This window comes from Equus caballus, chromosome 27, assembly GCF_041296265.1.
Source record: "Equus caballus isolate H_3958 breed thoroughbred chromosome 27, TB-T2T, whole genome shotgun sequence".
Classification (NCBI taxonomy): Eukaryota; Metazoa; Chordata; class Mammalia; order Perissodactyla; family Equidae; genus Equus; species Equus caballus.
The window spans coordinates 20,694,436-20,715,062 of record NC_091710.1 but is presented as its reverse complement, the minus strand read 5'-3'; the positions used below and the strand labels follow the sequence as shown (position 1 = coordinate 20,715,062).

The window sequence follows — 20,627 nt, the reverse complement described above, 5'->3', positions numbered from 1 at the left end:
CCCTCTCTTTCAGGCCAGATGGGTTCATTCACTCTTCCACTGGTATGGCCACCAAGCAGCTATATTTGCTCCTTCTTTGGGGCTAAAAGATGTCATTATCACATATGGGAGCCCTGACTAAATTTACTCAACCAGCCCTTAATGATATTCAAGCGGAAATACCCATATTAAATACTGAAATATCTTTAATGAAAAAGGCGATCCTTCAAAATAGAATGGCTTTAGATATTCTTACAGCATCCCAAGGGGGTACATATGCAATCACTCAGACTGAATGCTGTGCTTTTATATGTGATGAATCTTCCAGTGTCTCATCTCTGCTAAAGCACCTGAAGAAACAGGTGAATGCCTTAAAGAATCCTACACCCAGTTTGATTTCTTTGGTTGGCTCCCTTTCAGCATTTGTTCCCTTTTTTGTTCCAGATGGCAATTCCTATTTCTATTACTTCTTGGAATTCCTGTACTAGTCATAATATTCAAACTAATTGTTGTTTTCTTTACTCAGTGTTGTAAGATTGGCATGCAAACTAGAGTAATGCTTGCTCAGTGACTCAAGACGGTTGATCAATCTTTTAACCCTGGACAAATTTCCTTTTCTGATAAGGACTATGCCTAAGAACTCATTTCAAACTAATGTTTTCAAATATCTTGAACTGTTGTCATTGCTACTGTACTTGTTCCATAATTGTGAACAATGCAAACATAAGGAGTCACAGAAAAGCACATGTACAATGTTTGTGCAACAATCTAAAATTAATTGAAAATTATATAACCTATGAAATGCTTCCTCTGCTAATGTATATACCTCTATGCTTGTCTGACTATTTCCCGCTAATGTGGACAACTGGGCAAATAAATGAGATAAAAGCCTGGTGCCGAGGGACTTGAGGGACCCAGGGCAGGCAGCAACCACCCTGGCACCGAGGGACAATATTCTGATCATCAATGCTTTCTATTGAAAGATTATATATCAAAAGTGGGAAAATGACAAATAAAAATGGCAAGCAATAGGATATATTGGAGTACATGAGGAAGCCGTATGGTACAAACCTAATTTGGCCTTTGTTTTTCCAAAAGGGCTTGATGTGGCCTTTGAGCATGCGTTTTATATCTGCTTTAAGCATTTCCTATGTCTCAAAGACAAGAACAAATGCCCTTAAGACAAACATGCAACTTCCCCAACACTGGCATCTCCTTAAGGATAACCATCTCTTCCTAGGCTAGGAGCTGATGGCTGTGGTCACCTATGACCACCCGGCTTGAGACAACAGACCTGCTACCCTGCTGTGTCCACTGAGACAGCAGACCTACTGCCTGCTGTGTCCATCAATCGCTGTGCTGACAGAGCAGTCTCGTGACTATTGTAAAAGGGACATTCCAATCGTATGTGAAACCTGCTGTTTGAGGGTATATAACCACTGTGTACACTCCACTTCTTTGGTGCCCTTTGTTCCTTGGGGAAGGAAGGCCCTGGGCTATATGGTCCTCACATTTGCTCAGAATAAACTCACCCCAAATTTTCATTTATAGATTGGTTATGGATTATTTTCATTGACACTTGCTTAAGACCACAGAGTTGGCAGATCTGAGATGCAAACTCAGCCTCTTTTGACTCCAAAGCTCATTTTATTTGGCCTACTGTTATACTGCTTTGCTTATGAAATTTATCATTTGCCTTGTGAAATTACATTTGCCTCATTTGGCAGGTATTTGTCCAAGTCCTACATTATGAGTCCTTTGGGAACATTTAACTTACTTATCTCTTATTAGCCTGAAGTGCCTTACACACAGCAGGCCAATAATGATGTCTGCCTACTGATTCCAGTAGGAACCTGGTGTTGTAGACTGAACATCAAAGATTTTGTGCAGGTTTTCTCTCCCCAACTTTTTATTTTGAAAAATTTAAAACTTACAGGAAAGTTTCAAGAATAGTGCAATGAACACCCTCATATCCTCCACCCAGATCCACCAATTGTTAACATTTTGTACATTTGGTTTTTTCTTTTTCTTTACCATTTGAGAGTTAGTTGCAGACACATGCTATTGAATTCCTAAACACTTTAGCACGTATATCCTAAAGACAAGGCCGTTTCTGCATAACCAAGACATAATCATCACCCTCAGAAAATTTTACATTGTTGGAATACTAATATAGTCTGCATTCAAATTTTCTCAAATGTCTCAATAATGTTCCTCAAGAGCTGGGTTTTGTTTTTTGATCCAGGGTCCAATTTAGGATCACAGTGCTCTTAGTGTCGTATCTTTTTTTTGTCTCCTTCAATCTAGAACAATTCACTAGCCTTTTTCTGACTCTTTCATGAAATTTCCATTTTAGAAGAGACCAGGTGGTTGTTCTGCAGAATGCCTCTCAATGTGGATTTGTCTGATCGTTTCCTCATGAATAGAGACAAATCCCACACCTTTGGCAAGAATATTATCTTTGTGTCCTCTGCGCATCACATAAGGGAGCACACGATGTTAGTCTGTCCCACCCCTGGCGACTTTAAGTTTCATCACTTGGTTCAGGGTGATTTCTTTGATGTGACGGTGCCCTTTTCTCTTTAGTAAGTCATCTGTGGGGTGATGCTTTGGAACTATGAATATCCTCAACCGTTCAGCACTTATTGATAATTTTTACCTGAATCAATTATTGGTCGTTCAAAAATGGTGATTTTCTAGTTCTATAATTTCTTCTCCATTTATTAGTTGGTATTTTCCTCTAACGAACAGCTTTCCCTCCTCCATCTCCTCTCTCCCTTTGAATTATGATCCACCGCGTGATCTTGAGTAAGTCACGTCACTTACCCCCTCAGGACCTAGGTTTTCTCATCCTTAAGATGAGATGACCTAGGGGTCACATTCTTGATTTTTAGTCAGTCAAAGGGGAAATTCTCATAAAGAACTGCGAGGCAGAGAATGAACCGGTCCGGGTCTGAAAGGCCAGGCCATGGCATCCATCCATCAGTAGAAGAATCCCACGTCGTCCCCGTCCGCCTCCCCGTGGCCCCTCCCATGGCAGCAGTAACTAGTAACCTCCGGGCGTTCTCGCGAGAGCGAGCCCTTTCGGGGACAAAGGTGCGGTACCCCAGGCCGATCCGCCGCACATCAACCCCCGCCCAGCCACCTGCGCGCTGTGTCCTCCCGCGCACGCGCGCGCGCACGGAGCCAGACAGTTGGTGGCGTGGCTTCGCCCCAGCTGTTCTCCTCCGCGCTCAGAGCCGCGGCGCGCGACCCCGGCGCGACACGACGGCGCAATCGCGGCGCGGGGGGCAGGCAGGGGCGCGCAGGCGCGGCGGGGGCAGCGAGGCCGCGCAGGCGCGGACGGCGGTGGTTTGAAGAAGACCTTCAGCGTTGCCCTGGCGGAGCGGAGAGGGCTCCCTGGCTGGAGGTGAGGAGAGCTGAGGTCGGCGGCGGGCTGGGCCGGGCCCGGCCAGGGGGCCGCCGCCGAGTGGGGGCCGACGGACGCGTGCCTGACGGAGGGCTGGGAGGGAGAGCAGCCTGACGGGGCGCGGGCGCGCCGGGCCGCACAGGGCAGAGGGGATCTTGCTCCCCGGGCCCCTCAGGTGATGGAGGCGCGGCGCCGCGCCCTTCCCTCCGCCCGCTGCGCCCGCAGGGCTCTTTCCAGGCGGCAGGCCAAAGGGAGGTTGGTTTCTAGGGAAGTTGGATCCTCGAACCCCAAACCCGCGCCGCGCCCCCAGCTTCCTCTCTGGAGTTGTCCAGCATCAGGGGAGCTCTTCCACCCCTTACCGCCGAAGGGAGGATGCTGTCTGTGCAACTCAGAAAGACGAAACGAGGAACAAAAGGGCCTCTTTACTGACCTTCAAGTTAGTAGTGGTTTAGAGTAATGGTTAGTAATGGTTTAACGCCCCCTGCCCACCGCCCCCCCCGCGTCTAATGCAACCTGAGTACGTTGTGCATGTCTACAAACAACAAGTGCATTTTATAGGGCTAGAAGATAGATGTGATGATAGCTTTGCTCCCGAGTAACAGGGTGGCTCTGTGTCTTCTCGATTTTGCTTGATCATACCATCAGTGCATTACCCATCAGAGTCTTGGGCCTGAAAAAGTAAGCTTGAACTAGGCGGAATTGAGATGAGTTAGCAAACTAAGCCAGCCACACGACTTGTGCAAACTGGCGGTGCTTTTGAAAAATAAACAAAATGCTAAGAGATTGTGATTAGTCCCTAGATGGATTTTTGTCAACATGTAAGTGTGTCTTTTTCTTGTCAGTAGATGAAAAACCAGACTGTAAAGGCTTAACATTTCTATTTGAATATATAGTGCCAGTTTTTCCATACTTACCTCCCCGAATTATAGACTTCTGGCAAAATTTCGACAGCTACCAGTGTCACTTGTGATTATAAAGAGTAATATGAAATTGCAATTGGCAATGTGTAAAAAGTCTAGATTTGGTCATTTGACTACAAGGGATTGAATTGTAAAATAATTGCTCTGGAAGTGAACTATGAAACCCTGTGGCTTAGAACAAAGATTAGTTATGGTATGAGTCAGTGCATTTATCCCGATTCATCTTTACCTTATTCTTTCTTCTTAACTTTTATGTATAGTTACACTATACTCTGTCCTCTTAACATATCATAATGTCTGTCATATTTGACAGATTTAGGTTAAGGAGCAAATTTTAAATGAATTCACGATTAAGAAGTGCATCATAAGTGTATGTTATGTTCAGGTATAATGGTATAGGCAGAAACTTAGCAGAAGGCCAGATTAAGAGCCAGGCTAAATACAAATAAATATTAGTTTGACTGTGTAGATGGTTCAGGCATAGTAATTGCAAGGGCTGGTTGGTGCTCTGGATTTTTCTGGTATAGTAACCGGGCTAATGGGGTTGCTGGACGTGGTTCTGTAATTGGTAGACGTGGCTTTTGAGGCTGCTGCTGGAAAGGGTTTCCCATTATACAAAGACGGCAAAGGAATGGTATGTTCAGCAGTGTTGATAGAGCTTCTGAGAATTTTGATATGAGGGTCATATTGGCAGTAGAAACTCTGGATGCATTCTAAGTATCGAAGATGAAGAGTCAAGGCATCTGGCGTTTTTGAAGGCTCTAACCTTCAAGTGTACGCCAGTTTTTGTAAGCAGATTACTGCAGGTAGAATCTGTCCTATTTCTGGTTAATGGGGAAGATCATAGCACTTTGAGAAGAGCTTTGAGAGAGGGTATGTTCAGGATGAATAAATTAAGTAAAAAGTCCCATTTAACAAAGCATCTTCAGCCTGAGAGAAATTTCTTTTCTTTGAAATGAAATCAGAAAGATGACCTCTGTGAATCTCATGAAAAAATTCTTTTATTCTCCAGTGTTCTAGAAAGCTCTTTTTAAAGGAGCAGAATGCCCTCTCCTAATTTTGCGTGCATTAGGGTATAAGCATTAACGTTGCAAAGGAAGAGAAAACTGTATACCTCTTCTCACACGACTAAAAGGTAGGACTGTGGGTGAATAAATGCTAAATGGTTCTTTTTATTCCTTATTCTCCATTTTTCTTTATAAGATATGTGTAACACACCGACTTACTGTGACCTAGGAAAGGCTGCTAAGGATGTCTTCAACAAAGGATATGGTAAGTGTGCTATTGGAAATATCCAGTTTGGGGTAAGGGTTAGTATTCAATGCCTACTATATGCAAGATACTATACTAGTAAAATGAGGTTGTCAATATTAATCTCCTTCACAAGATTTAAGGGGATAACTATTAACACGTTATTAGACGTCACTCTTTAGAGGTTGAGTGCTTTGCAAGCATTGAAAGCTGTTTATCTACATATATACATACATATGCATATTTCATATTATCTGTAAGATGAAGTAATATAAATAAATCTATAATATTTATGCCTCCTCTGGCTAGTCCTGGGGACAGTTAAAGTGGGGGTACATTTTTCCTCTTCCAAATAATGGCACCGTTTTCATGACAGTGAGGATACAACTTTTGACTTCTTTGGAGGAATATATATTCTTTGATCCCAAATAGACATTTGTTTTTTGGTATTTAAAATTTAATCTTTAAATTTTTAATTTCTTGAGCTGTACACATTGATTTTTTCTTATTAACTAGTAATGTTAATTGTATAAGCTTGTATTTATATCAGTATAATATTTTCTCTTAATTTTGGTGCTTATAATAGTATGTATCCCTTTCATTTGTTCTTTAACTTATATTTTTAAAATATGTCTTTATTATTTTGAGGGGCTTAAAAATTATTCTTATTTTGTTATAATTCAGTTTCTCATGAAATTCTCACCTAATGAAAATACTGTGTATTTTCCATATGGAAGGTACTATGAACTATTTTCATGATTTCTAAGTTGCAAAAACTGGAGTGAATGTCACATTTTGTACATTACTATGTTTTTGTGTGTCTAGGGTTTGGCATGGTCAAAATAGATCTGAAAACCAAGTCATGTAGTGGAGTGGTAAGTACGTAATATATTTTTAATAGATGTAGCATAATTAATAAAGGCAGTTGTTTAGAAATCATTGTTTAGTTATATGAAACAGCGTACTCTTGGCAATTCATTGTCCTCCCCACAGCCTTGTCCTGCTCTCAGATTTCAGGGTGCATCCTCATTGAGCCACGGAGGCCCGGGGACAAACAGATTGAAGTTTGGAGGGCCTTTGTGTTTGTCATGAGTCTTACTCTCAGAAGATGTAAAACATATATATATATTTTCTTCACCCATGTCATATTTATACTTTCATGAAAACGTATATGGGCGCTAAAAACTTTGCTTCCATTATAATGGGTTCATGTAAGTTTTATTGCCCTTTTACAAAACAATTTTAGTCTCTGTCCCTTCATGATTAGTTGAAACAAATGTAGAAATAAAATGCATGTAGCTTAGTCTACAGTTTTTATTGATGTTCATAAAGTCTTTTTTACTGGAAGTTAGGAATATAGTAAAGGATATATGGGTATATTTTCAAAGCATCATTAACCAGAGCTTTTATTCAGTAAATCTCAGCGAGTAGGTTAACTTTACATTCACCTCGTTCTCTGATTTGTCCTCATTGGCTGCATCTTTTTTTGGTATTTACATGTTCACACCAGTGCAAATTTTATTTCTGGATATATGCATTTAATGGAAGAGCTGGAGGCATGTCTCATACTCTGTATAATCCTGCTTTGTCACTCTCATTCTTTCTCTGAGTTTTCTCGTAGTAAACAAATACATATGCAGCTACCCTACTAGGATGGACATATTGTTAAACGGTTCTGTTAAAATAGGAAAATTACACTCATTTTGAGTAGGGTTTCAAAATTTGTTCAAGTTAGGTTTGTGTTGCAAAAATCATCATCTAAAAATTTTATCTCCCTTTCATGCTGCTGTGATGTGGAAATACTCATTCAGATGGTAAGAAAAACAGCATATTTGTGTGCCTGTTTTTATGGCTGCTTTTGATCTCTGGTATTGATTTAGGGTAAATTTTATCCATTGCTCCAAATTTCTTAGATTGTATCTATATTTTTATCATATGCTATCTATTTAACAGTAACATTTTAATGATTATTTTCTTGCTTACTAGCATTTAATTTAGAGCAATAGATGTTACATGCATGTTATAAATATATTTTGCACTATTAGATCTAATTATGAAATTAGACAAAAACTGAAGCAATTGTGCGCCAATTCTAAATTTTCAACTTAGAAAAACTCTAGCCTCTTTTGGAGATTTATACTTCTGGCATTTTAGACTTTTGACAGAGCTTCAGACTAAGAAATGATGATGAAAACAAGAAATATGGACTAAATATTCTTTTACCTTAATTTTGTGCATAAAGTTTTCCTAACTCCAAAATTAAGGTTTATATTTGCTATAGTTTCAAGTTTGTGAAAGGTAAACGTAAAACATAAAACGGTGGATGGTTGGATCTACTACAAAAAAAGCAATGGTCACATTAAATAATGTGTGTGAGCTGTTAAACATGACTAGCACTTTATCATTGTTTACTAAGGCCTTGCCCTAACTGTGCAGCATGAGATTCTGTTGGAACGCTTTCTGTGTGGTGTTGATAAACAGATCATAGTTTCCCAGTTGTTTCATCAGCCTGTAGAACTAGAGTTATGAACCGGGTATTTGGTAAAGGAGGATTCATGTTGCAGACAGTGAGCCAGAGCTGCGCAGGATTGGCCGCATTCCATCACTGCTGGCAGTATTTCAGAAATGTTCTTTAAACACAGGGCCAATCAGAATGTGTTTTTCTTGACAGTTCATAGATTGTCAGTGACAGGTGTTGACTGTTTGCTTCTCCCTAGAAGGAGATCTGTTTCTAATTGCATATTGTCATATGACTGAAAGGACACCTAAGAAGGGAGAAGGATATATTTTTAGGCATTCATTGTAACTACTTAATAGAAAGCACTTTAAAAGGTAGATGGGGGAGAAGGGAGAAAGAGAGAAATTATTTCATTTTGTTGTGAAATATGGGTAGATACTTTCAAATACTGAAATTGTTTATGCTGAAAGTTTTACAGATTGCTTTGTGGACAAAAGCAATAAAGTTTTCATAACAATGTGAATGTACTTAATGCCACTGAACTCCACACTTTTTAAATTTTTAATGGTAAATTTTTGGGGCCGGCTTGGTGGTGCAGCGGTTAAGTTTGCACATTCTGCTTCAGCAGCCTAGGGTTCGCTGGTTCGGATCCTGGGTGCAGACATGGCACTGCTTGGCAAGCCATGCTGTGGTAGGCATCACACATATAAAGTGGAGGAAGATGGGCACGGATGTTAGCTCAGGGCCAGTCTTCCTCAGCAAAAAGAGGAGGATTCACAGCAGATGTTAGCTCAGGGCTAATCTTCCTCAAAAAAAAAAAAAAGTAAATTTTATCTTAAGTGTATTCTACTGCAATAAAAATTTAAAAAATTCTAAATGCGATAAATTTCTGACCCTATTAAAGGGGAGGGGGGGTGCTTCCTGGTGTCTTGGGATTTTTAAGGACTTTAAAATTAACTGATAGTCTGAAAGATATGATAGAGAATGGATAATCTTTTTCAGGTCATGAGAGCAAAATGTTCGAAATTCAATATTTTGTCTTTTTAGTAAAGGCGTTTATTTTCAGTAAAGATATTTCTCTTTTAAAGAAAGGAATTTAAGATTCCCATTTAATAAGAGAGTATATGAAATAGGAAATATCAATAAAAGAGGTGGAGTAATGGAAAGATCTAAAACTGGTGAGAGTATTTAGAGATTAGAAAGAAAGAAGGAAAGCAGGAAATAAGTTGCTGTAGAGTAGGGCCGTGGTAAAAGTAAATTGTATTGGTTTCTGATTTATTGACTACTACTTTTTGAAACAAATATTTTCTATTTGATTTTAAAGTAATTATTTTTTCTTGCTTATCAGGAATTTTCTACTTCTGGTCATGCTTACACTGACACAGGGAAAGCATCAGGCAACCTAGAGACCAAATATAAGATCTGTAACTATGGACTTACCTTCACCCAGAAATGGAACACAGACAATACTCTTGGAACAGAAATCTCTTGGGAGAATAAGGTAAGAGAAAGCATCAGAAGTTATTTGTAGGTTAATTTATCTTGCAGATAAAATGATGAACAAACCCAAATATAATCTGAACGAGATCTTACGACCTATCTAGTAGTCATATATTTTCTCTGCACATGGCCTTCTTTGGTATGTCTTATGTTTCTAGGAAGTAAGGCTTCGTTTGTGAGTACATAATTATCATATCACATCTTTGTTCTGGCCTTTTGTCCTTATTCTGTTATATAGCTGAGTCTCTCTTGGGTAGACCACACTGTTTGCAATGATTTAGTTTAATTTTGTTTTGTAACCATTGCAAAATTGGCTCCACAGAAAAATGTTTCTAAAATCTATAATGTTTTCAAAGAGAGAAAATTATCAGCGGATATTTGTCAAGTGCCTGCTATGTACATGGCACTATTTTTTGAGGTATGTCTATATGCATATTACCATATTTGGAAAATATATATGTGTAGCTGAATAAATTACTCAGGTTGGCTCATTAAATGTCAGGTTATCTCATTACAGTGATTTCAGGAGAGTATCAAGATTATTTTGTTGTGTTGGAATTTTGTTGTTTTTGTTTTGTAATTTATGTTATTGGCTGTAATAGGATTTGACCTACACATTTTAAACTCTGGTGAGAGAATCATGATAAAGCCTGGCAGTGCGGGGAGAGGGGCAAGGGGACAGGGAAGGATAAAGAGGTAATTCATTAAATAATTTAATATTTGACTTTCTTTCATGTCTTGCTTTTCTTGTTAGGAAGTTAGAGAAAACTTTAGAATTGTTTTCTTGAGTCAAAAGAAGAATTGAAAATTAAAAATGGTTAATTTTAAATCTTTATTTTTCAGTTGGCTGAAGGGTTGAAACTGACTCTTGATACCATATTTGTACCGAACACAGGGTAATTATCCAAACCCCATTTTTTGAAATGTCTTTGTAGCCCTTTGGGATAGAGAGGTTTAGAATCGGGAGTTGCAATGAGAAGTTTCAATGCAGGAAGAGCTTAGGAGGTTGCTGTTAGGAATCCTAGAGACCTTGTGTATGCAGTAAAGAGAAAGCAAGACTCTCTTGAGGCAGGGTCAGATTTTGATTTGAAAATTGAACAGATGAACAGAAATATAAATCTAGTCCAAAGAGGCATCTAGTAGAAAAAGTTTAGGAGCTAGATGAGCTCGAGACTAGACATTTCTTAAGCTACTCTAGAGATTCATGGATGCGGTATTTTGCTGAGAAGTTACTTTCTTAAGAAAACAGTGTAATCTCCTGGCTGTGGAACCTGTAACCAGTAGTTCTGCTACCGACTTGCTTTCTTAGCCTTTATAAATCCCCCAACTTCTCCACCTCAGTTTCTTTATCTAAAAAATGGGGATTGTGGTGTTTCCCCTCTGGCTAATGTGGGCCAGTGCTGTCTAAAGGACAGAGGTGCTAGGTAAAGGCCGAGTGGCAACAGGTGTGTCCTTCTTGCCACACACTTTAGTTATCTTCAGGAGAAATATTCTTATAAGAGGCCTGATTGGAATGGGGTAAGGTTTATTAAGAACTAACTTCAGCGGCTGGCCCCGTGGCCGAGTGGTTAAGTTCGTGTGCTTCACTTCGGTGGCCTGGGGTTTCATTAGTTCAGATCCTGGGTACAGACTTGGCACCACTCATCAGGCCATGCTGAGGTGGTGTCCCACATGGCACAACCAGAGGTACTCACAACTAGGATATACAACTATGTACTGGGGGGCTTTGGGGAGGAGAAGAAGGAGGAAAAAAAAAGATTGGCAACAGTTGTTAGCTCAGGTGCCAATCTTTAAAAAAAAAAGAACTAATTTCATATTTTCAGTATCTTCCTTCAAAAATGTGTACTTCCATCCATCTAGCATTGTCCAAGGAGAAAACAGTGACCCTCAGGGAAATAAATATGCTTACCAAAGGGCTGAACCCTTGAAAAAAAACAAGGACACTTCTCTCCACTGATAGGTTAATAATTTAGACATGAAGCGTGTGGAGTGTTAACTTTTGTAGCATTTGGACACTTAGAAACATTTAAAGAAATTTAGCTGCTTGTATGTCTACATACATATTCAGATTATTAATTTGGTACTGAAATACCTTATTCCTTTTTATACTTTTGTTCATGGCTTCATGAAATTAATCACGAAATACCGTATCATTTGAACTTATAGTGAGGATTAGGTCAAAATAGTATATATATTTTTAATCCTAACAAAATTATATTTGCAGAGCTAAGTCATTTGAAACATTTTTACTATATATATGCCATCTACCAAAGTAATATTTACATTACGGAAGAGAGATGATCTTATGCTAAATATTTTGGACAGTAATAGAAACGTATGTTGTTTTCATTGGGTTGTTTTTGTTTTTTACAGAAAGAAGAGTGGGAAATTGAAGGCCTCCTATAAACGGGATTGTTTCAGTCTTGGCAGTAATGTTGATATAGATTTTTCTGGACCAACCATCTATGGCTGGGCTGTGTTAGCCTTTGAAGGTTGGCTTGCTGGCTATCAGATGAGTTTTGACACAGCCAAATCCAAACTGTCACAGAATAATTTTGCCCTGGGTTACAAGGCTGCAGACTTCCAGCTGCACACTCATGTGTGAGTGTTTATAATTCATTACTCCTTTAGTGCCAGTGCAGTCACCCAAAAAGATGGCAGCCATTAGCAGTTGAGAAGGTTAGAAGTGATGGTCCTTGCGTTTCATATGCCTTGGTGGACATCCACCCTCGCTGTGCTGTTTTCATAGTCAGTAGAACATTGCCAGATGTTAGTGCACTTGGTGCATTGTGCTGTGCTGCTGGTAGTTACTGGCCTCTCAACCTGTACCCCAAACTTGAGGAAGCTCTAGAATGTGGAGAGAGCACAGGGCATGGGTCACCTCCTGATATAAGGGATCCTTTGGAGATGTTCCAGCTAACTCTGGTGCCCTACACAGCTTGGCATTATGTGGAAGCAGGTCTCTTTGAATCTTGAAGAACAAGTACCTAATAGGTCCAACATCCTGGAGCATCCGAAGTAATTCTGTGGAGGTTTTCAGGTACCCTTGGTCAGAACCCAGCCACCCCTGTTGCATTCAGATGTAGCAGAAGTCCTCAAAGCCATCCTGGGTTCAATTCAGTAGGCTGCACGCTGTTTGGTTAAATGAATTTGAACTTTTAAATTGTCTTTTATGTCTTGGTGCACTGGGCACTGCTACTATACCAGGAAGAAAAAGCAAAGGATGAGCTGTCTGTTTTTTGAAGTGTTGCAGATTGCTCTCCATTAGGCATTCTAATTCACTTATGGGGACTAAAATAAAGTCAAGCAGTGGTACAGACAGTGGCATTAAAATTGATGAAACACTATTAGGAAAATCATGAAAACTCAGGGACTAACTTCTGGGATGCTTTGAAGCAATAATTTAGGTAATTCTCTAGAGCAGTGCACCCTAGGTATTGTAGGGAGGGTGCTTTCTAACTCTAGGATTGTGTTTCTAATGAAATCCAGAATTGCCGTTATTCCTGTACAGTTATGTATTGCTTAACGACGGGGTGTGTTCTGAGACATGAGTTGCTAGGCGATTTCGTCGTTGTGCAAACATCAGAGTGTACTTAACAAACCTACATGGTATAGCCTACTACACGCCTAGGCCATATGGTACTAATCTTATGGGACCACTGTGGTGTGTGCAGTCTATCATTGACCGAGACATGGTTGTATGGCGCATGACCGTACTTGTACTGCTATATATATTTTTTGCCAGAATCTTCATTGAACTCTACTTCTAAGTTTCTAAATTCTGTGAACATCTCAAAGAGATCTTATAGATCATATTTACCTGAGGTGTCTGCCTTCGTGCGTAATTGAGTTATGTCTAAGAAATGTACATCTGTGGAGGAGCCAAGTAAACGAATCAGGTGTGAACTACATTTCACTTAGGGGTTAAAAATTACATAACTGGATTGAGTTCTTTGTTGTGTTTGGTAGTCATTATGCAAGAAGTCGGCTGAAATCTAGAGCTCCAAAATGAAATCCTTGTTTAGATGGTCTTAGAATGTGTTTCCATATCATGATGGTGGTACAAACTAGATATTTATGACTTTTTCTTATACCGTGAAAATAGGAACGATGGCACTGAATTTGGAGGGTCTATCTACCAGAAGGTTAACGAGAAGATTGAGACGTCAATAAACCTCGCTTGGACGGCTGGCAGTAACAACACCCGTTTTGGCATTGCTGCTAAATACAAGCTGGATTGCAGAACTTCTCTCTCTGTAAGACTGTGCTGCCAGATTGGGTCTGCTCCTGGGGCGTCGTCTAAGCTGTGAACGGATGCTGTGATATCGTTGTAGTTTGTGTGTTCTTTATTAACTTGAATTAGCTAGTCATTGTGTGGTGAGGAAGAGTAACACACCTGAAGTCACGAAACGTGGGTTCTAGTCCTACTTCCTCCTGGATTTGGCTGTTGTCTGACCGTTTCAAATCATTTTATCTCTTTGGCCTCAAAATTTTCCTATTTGTAAATTCACGGGATTTGAGTGCTATTCTGGTTGCTATTAGTAATTCTTATTAATAATAACACTAATGGAGCTGTTAAGTTTCAGGTACTGTGCTAAGGGCTTTACATGTATGATCTCCTTTAATCCTCACAACTACTCCACGTGGTGAATAGTATCCTCATCCCCATTTTACAGATGAGGGACCCGAGGCTTGGAGAGGTCAGGTAACTTGCCCAAGGTCACACAATAAGTGGAGTGCCAAGATTTGGACCGAGGTCTGTCTCTCATCAGAGTTCATGCTCTAAGCACCATTAGAAGTTGTAAACTGTCATCTCAGAATTCAGTACATGGGGATGTTTGGCTGCACAGTGTTTTAAAAAAATTTGAGGCATTTTTAAGCTTGCATTCTCAAGGTCCCTGTTGTCCCCACCAGTCGTATTAACTTCTTAAAAGATTTATCTGTTTATTAATTAAATTTTCAGTTTCAATAACTCTAAATTGGCCCTAAGGTGCTTTAGCTTTGGAAATATGGTGCCTGAAATGGTGGTTGTATTGGACTTACAGGTTACAAAATTGATTGTTTTCTAACTGTTTCTGTTTCATCTCCTAATCTTAGGCTAAAGTAAACAATGCCAGCCTGATTGGACTGGGTTATACTCAGACCCTTCGACCAGGTAAGTAAAGGAATTAATAACAATGGGGTTATGACAGAGGAGTAATGAAAATCACTTACAAAAGAACCTACCATCACTGTAGGTTGATTCAAAACATTTTATAACATTTGGTTCATACAAAGAAACAGATGAAGAACTTTTGCTTAAAAATATTTTTTTTATTTATTTCTTATTAAAAATATTTATTATGTATTTTTAATATTTATTTTTATTTATTTGTTTCTACCTAGCTCACCCTGGCTTGTGAGTTTGGTTGATCACTCATTATTTTAACCCTGAACTCTAAATAAAGTTTGCCATGATTATACTTTACTCATTACAGATTAGATGATTAGATATAACTCTGTGTTGAGTTAGTATGCTTGTAACTCCTGCACCTAGCTGTAATCCATGCCATTAACTCCATATATCGCTTCTAGAAAATTCAGATCTGGTTGTAATACGTGATACAAATGATTGTGGTGTTTTCTTCTTCGTAGGAGTCAAACTGACCCTGTCAGCTTTAATCGATGGAAAGAACTTCAATGCAGGAGGTCACAAGGTTGGGTTGGGATTTGAACTAGAAGCTTAATGTGGTTTTGAGTAAAGTATCAGATTGATCTGGAGGTGAAGAGAAATGAACCCACTATGTTTTGGCCTTAAAATTCTTCTGTGAAATTTCAAGTGTGAACTTTTTATTCTTCCAAAGAATTATAATCCTCCCCACCCTGAAGTCTAGAGATCGCAGGTCCGTCGTATGGGAGGTGCTTGAAGGCATGCTTGGAAGTTGTCACGTTCGTGCCACGTTTCAGTTCAGTTCCGCAGTGTTATTTTTAAATGTGTTCCTCAGCGACAATGTAGTGTCATGTTATAAAGGAAATGACCCAATCCTCCAGTTTGTACATCACGTCCTGCATGTCCCACACCACTTTTTCATGACCTTTTAATATATCGGTCTCTGTGCTATAGTGGAATTTTTGGTTTTGCATCAGAGTAAAATAAAATAAACCCATCACATTTGGAACATAATTGCTTATCTGACTTGCTGCTGGTGGCTTTCTTATATTCGCGTGATTGATTTTGTTTTGAAAAACACTCACAGGTGGGGTTTGTTTCTAAAGTGGGATGTCTGAAATCTGCGTGCTGTTGCCTGTCCCTCCACTCTTGTTCACCTCTCTCCCTGCTCCTCTGCGGTCAGGCCAAGTAGTGACAGTGGGTTTGGTCATGCTGGGCAGAAGCACACGTGTCAGGGTACTTGCTTCCTGTTGCAGTGCGATGGAGCGGTGTCATAGGGTTGTTCTGTAAAGCTGCTGAGGAGTGAGGGTATGAGTGGGCGAAGAGACGGGCAAAGGCAAGAGCACAGCTGGCGGAGCTGCTGTCGGGCAGGACTGGTCAGAGAAGCCATGGACGAGGGTGTGTCTGGCTCCTCGCAGGCTCCGGAAAATGCGTGTTAACGGGTAGATCAAGGACAATGATAACCAAAGGCTGGCAATACCAGTTTGGAAGAGAAATGAATATTATTTTCAGGGCTTACTGGTAAATCATCTAAAAGTAGAACTCCCTTTGAAAATCTTGGTATTTTTTTAAACACAGAATATATACTGGTTGCAACAAACTCAGTCAGCTTAGATATAAATAAAAGTGAAAATTCCCATTGCCCTCTCCGGTCGTCCTTTCCTCCACTACCGCTAACAGTTTGATACATATCCTTGCAGATAGTTTTCAGTGTCTTTAAAGATTACGTATGTACTTATATATATAAATGTTAAAGTGCACATCTTGTTTTGCACCATAGTTTTAAATTTAACATCTTTCTGTTTGTTCATATAGCTCTGCCTCATTTTTTATCATCTTATACGTTAATTATTTATCTACTGCCCTTTTGCTGTATTCAGTTTTTGCTTTACAAAGACTGCCGTCATTGAATATCCTTGTCCACTCTGAACATTTCCACAGCAGCACCGCCCAGTAGAACTCTGTGTGACGAAGGTGATCTGTGTCTGCAGTGTCCCATGCAGTAGCTGTTAGCCACATGTGGCTCGTGAGCACTTGAAATGTAACAGGTTAATGGAAGAACTCAGTTTGTAATTGTGTATCATTAAATTTAAATAGCCACATGTGGCTAGTGGCTGTTGTGCTACAGTCTTTCTATAGGATAGGTTTCTACAAATGAGACTGCTGAGTCATAGGGCCTGAACCTTTGATAAGTAGTACAAAACTGCCCTTCAGAAATTTTGTATCACTATGTGTTTCTACCAGTGGAGGTTAAGAGTGCCCATTTCCCCACATCCTCAATAACGTGAATGATAGCAAACTTTAAAATTTTTACCGGTTTCAAGTGAAACTGGGAAATGGTATCTTGTTTTAATTTGCATTTCCCTAATTGCCAGTGAGATGGAGTTGTTTTCATGTTACTGATCATTTATAATTCTCTGATTTGCCTATTCAAACTTCCTTGCTCAGTTTCCAGATGAGTCATCTAAAAAAATCTAGACACAGTTGCTTTTTGAAAAATTTCAGTGCCGCAAGGTTTACCTTTACACTACCAAAGATTATCTTTATTAGAACCGAAATTCTAACCACCACTTCTTCTGTCGGAAAATATCTATGATACCAACAACAGGATACAATTTTATTTTCTCATTATATTTGTGGTTGAACCACCATTACAGGAGATAAAGTATGACAGGAAAGGAAAAGGGAGTGAGAGGGAGGGAACAACAGATGCATTCTGGCTTGTTGACACCTGTGTCTAGTTAACTTGACAGTCCTCAGTCGGTATCTGGTGGGGACTGCTTCCAGGACTCCCACAGATCCCCAAATCTGCAGATGCCCAAGTCCCTTAGTTGGCAAGGGGGCATGAGAAAATGCAAGGGAACACTGATGAGATACACCCCCAGGTAATTTCTCAGTTATTTATCTGATGAGGTCGTTGAATTTATGGCCTGAAATAGATGGGAAGGAGATTGCTGTAGGTTGTATTTTTTTCCTTTTTCATACTATCCCTTTTAAATTATTTGTCACTGCATTGCTAAAAAGCTGCATTTTGTGTGTTGGTACAGTAATCCAGATAGGAACGTAGGTAGTTTAAATCCAGCCTTTCCTCAGTACAGTCACGCGCGTGTGAACATTCCGATCAAGGATGGACTGCACACACCGCAGTCCCGTAACACTAGTACCATAGAGCCTAGGTGTATGGTGGGCTCTCCCATCTGGGAGTGTGCATACACTCTGTGATGTTCACACGACGGCAAAACTGCCTAACGATGCATTTCTCAGAATGTATCCTCATCGTTAAGTGGCGCGTGACTGTCGTTTTATTGCATCATATGGCTGGCGAGGCTGTGTTCTCAGTACCCTCATCATTGTGGGAGTCATTAAATTGTAGCAGAAAGGAGAGCACATTTCTTGAGCTGCTGTGCCAGGCACTGTGCTGGTTGTCTTATATGACATAATCTATTTAATTCTCATAACAATAACTGCGAACATCTTGGAGTCCAGGAAAGAAAGCCATGAGGTGTTCTAGCATGGCGCAGTTTGTTGTGGTTTCTCATAATGGGGATTCTCAATAGCTCCCTTCTCTCCCCATAAAATGCACGCAAGCACCTCTCCCTCTACTCCCCCAGCTTCCTCCTCCTCATCTTCCCTCTCCTCTTTCTCCCCAGTTAGCCTCCTATGGCCAGTCATTTATTTGATTTCTTTAATTTTTTAACTTGATTCATTCAGGACCTTGCCGGGATCCCCCATCTTGCCTTTGAGCCCTCCTCTCAAGATAACTTATTTTGGCCTTTACCACAGCCTGTGAGCTTTGCACCTGGAGCAGAGAACTAACATTCTAGTAGATATGTATTGAATGTCAGTGGATTCTTTGATTCAGTGACTCCACTCTGTGGAATTGGCCTTAAAAAAATCATCAGACACATAAAGATTTATGTACAAGGTTTCTCATTGCAGTGTTCTTTATAATAGAGAAAAACTGCTCACCATCCAAATGTGCAACAACAGGGGAGGGGTTAAATAAACGATGGCATGCAGGGTCATCAAATAGAATGTCAGCCACTAAAATTCATGTTTTTGAAGAATAATAGCCACTGAGAATTGTTCACAATATGTTAAATAGAGCAAAGTAAAAAACTAATCTCAATTTTATTTTTTACAAAAGTATGTGCAAATATATGAGAAAATGCTCCAAAATATTACTATTATTTTGGGAAGGTGGAATCCTAAGTAATTTTATTTTATACTTTACTATATTTTTCTAAAAAAGAATTTATTCTTTCTGTAACTAGGGAAAAATTCTAGTTAATCTTACTGTTTGAAAAAGGTAGAGGGCCCCTTGTGGCAGCACGGCAGGCAGCGTGTCTGATGGGTGGCGAGTCTGTCTGCGGCTCAGCAGGTGCTGTGCCCCCTGGTCTGAGGAGGGCAGCGAATCCCAGGGCATTGGCCCAGGCAAGAGACAGCAGTGGTTCTTACTGTTAAGAAAGTTACCCAATAGAGACATGGGTCAAAGTATTACCCAAATAGAGACATGGGTCAAAGTATTGGTGTTACTTGTGACTAGGAACTAATAGGCATGAGGTTTTTATTAAAGTTTGTCAGAATAAGAGATTACAGTTCACGTGTTATATTTGAAATGTTAATTACTTCTGAAAGAGACCGGGAGGATGACATGCTGCTTTGCTGATCCATCATCCTCAGCATCACTGCTCGAAGGACAGAGGACAGTAAATATCCCAGAGTTTCATCTGGTTACTATGTCTGGCCCTGGAAGCTCACTGTCAACTTGGCCAAGCCTCAGGTTCTAGAACCTCGGACAAGAGGAGCTCTAAGAGCGAGCCAGAGCCTTTTGGGGCCATCCTCCAGTGTTATCTACGTATACACGCGTGACGACCATCCTTCCCTTTAAGACTGTAGCCTCTGATTGCTCATGTGTCGTGTACTCTTTGATTCAGTTCCCTCTGCCTGTTTCCCTTTAGAAACAAATCCTTTTCCCTCCACTTAAATGGTGACGTTGAGGTTCTGTCCTCAGCCTTCTCTAACTCCACACCCTGGCATGTTTGCGTGAGGAGCTTTTTCCAATGACATCTGCCTGTCCTCGGAGATTGTGGTAAGTCTCAGGGGCCTTCTCAGAGTCAGGGTGGTCTGATGATAACGCTGTTCTTCCTCACTTAGGTGTTAAACAAATTGTAAATTAGGACAAGGTGTCAGTGGATCGAGCCCAAAGCTTCATCTTTACCACTGTGAAGACTAGCTGATACTCTTGCTTAGGGTGAGAATGACAGCAGTGTTGGGCCGGGGCAGGCCTTCCCTCCTGTCCAGCTTGGAGGGCGTGGAGGAGAGGGGAGTTCTTGTGCTCTGATGTCAGTCTCCCTCCCAAGAGGAAGACAGGAGGAACTGACTCCAACACGCCCAGTTCATCCTTCCCAAATGTACCAATCAGATGCACTCCCTTCCTCTGGCAGAGGGAATCTAAGGGTAGAGAGAGGCAGGAGTGTGATGCTAAAGGCCGTCTAGTCACGGAAGGAGACCTTAAGAATGGGGCACAGCTTTCCAAGTGTGCGTTTAAGCCATAGCCAATGCCTGCCTCCTCCCCGAGACTTGGGTGTCCACCTGGGAAATGTATCCAGACCTCGAGGTGTTGGGGTGACTGGAGTATATGCTTCAGCACATCTTCCTGGGGGGTCCTCACACAGCCACCCTGCTCAGCCTTTGAACACCACTGCTCCCATCTTCCTGGACGCTGCCTCCTGACGCTAATGACTCCCAGACCTTGTCTCCATCTCAGAGGCTCTGCTGACCTCCAGACCCTTTTGCACGCTACCTGTCAGACGCCTCTTCCTGGACCTTCGGCAGGGATCCGAAACTCACTGTTGCCCAAACTGAACCAGTGTTCTCACTGTCCACTTTGCACTGGGAGTCCCAGCCGAGTTTCGGCCTCTTCTGTGAAAGCGTCCGTGACCTCCCGAAGCCGCTTGC

At 40.7% G+C, this 20,627-nt stretch overlaps 1 protein-coding gene across 3 annotated transcripts; it reads left to right on the top strand.

Annotated features, from left to right (window-relative positions):
• The first annotated feature begins 3,027 nt into the window (after window positions 1-3,027).
• On the top strand, window positions 3,028-15,680 carry VDAC3 (voltage dependent anion channel 3). Of its 3 annotated transcripts, none has more exons than XM_023630404.2 (9): window positions 3,028-3,388; window positions 5,512-5,580; window positions 6,385-6,434; window positions 9,366-9,518; window positions 10,361-10,413; window positions 11,891-12,118; window positions 13,623-13,773; window positions 14,615-14,672; window positions 15,152-15,680. In XM_023630404.2, the coding sequence occupies exons 2-9, from the start codon at window positions 5,514-5,516 to the stop codon at window positions 15,241-15,243; spliced, it is 852 nt and encodes a 283-aa protein (XP_023486172.1). In that variant the 5' UTR covers window positions 3,028-3,388; window positions 5,512-5,513; the 3' UTR covers window positions 15,244-15,680.
• The last annotated feature ends 4,947 nt before the right edge of the window (window positions 15,681-20,627 follow it).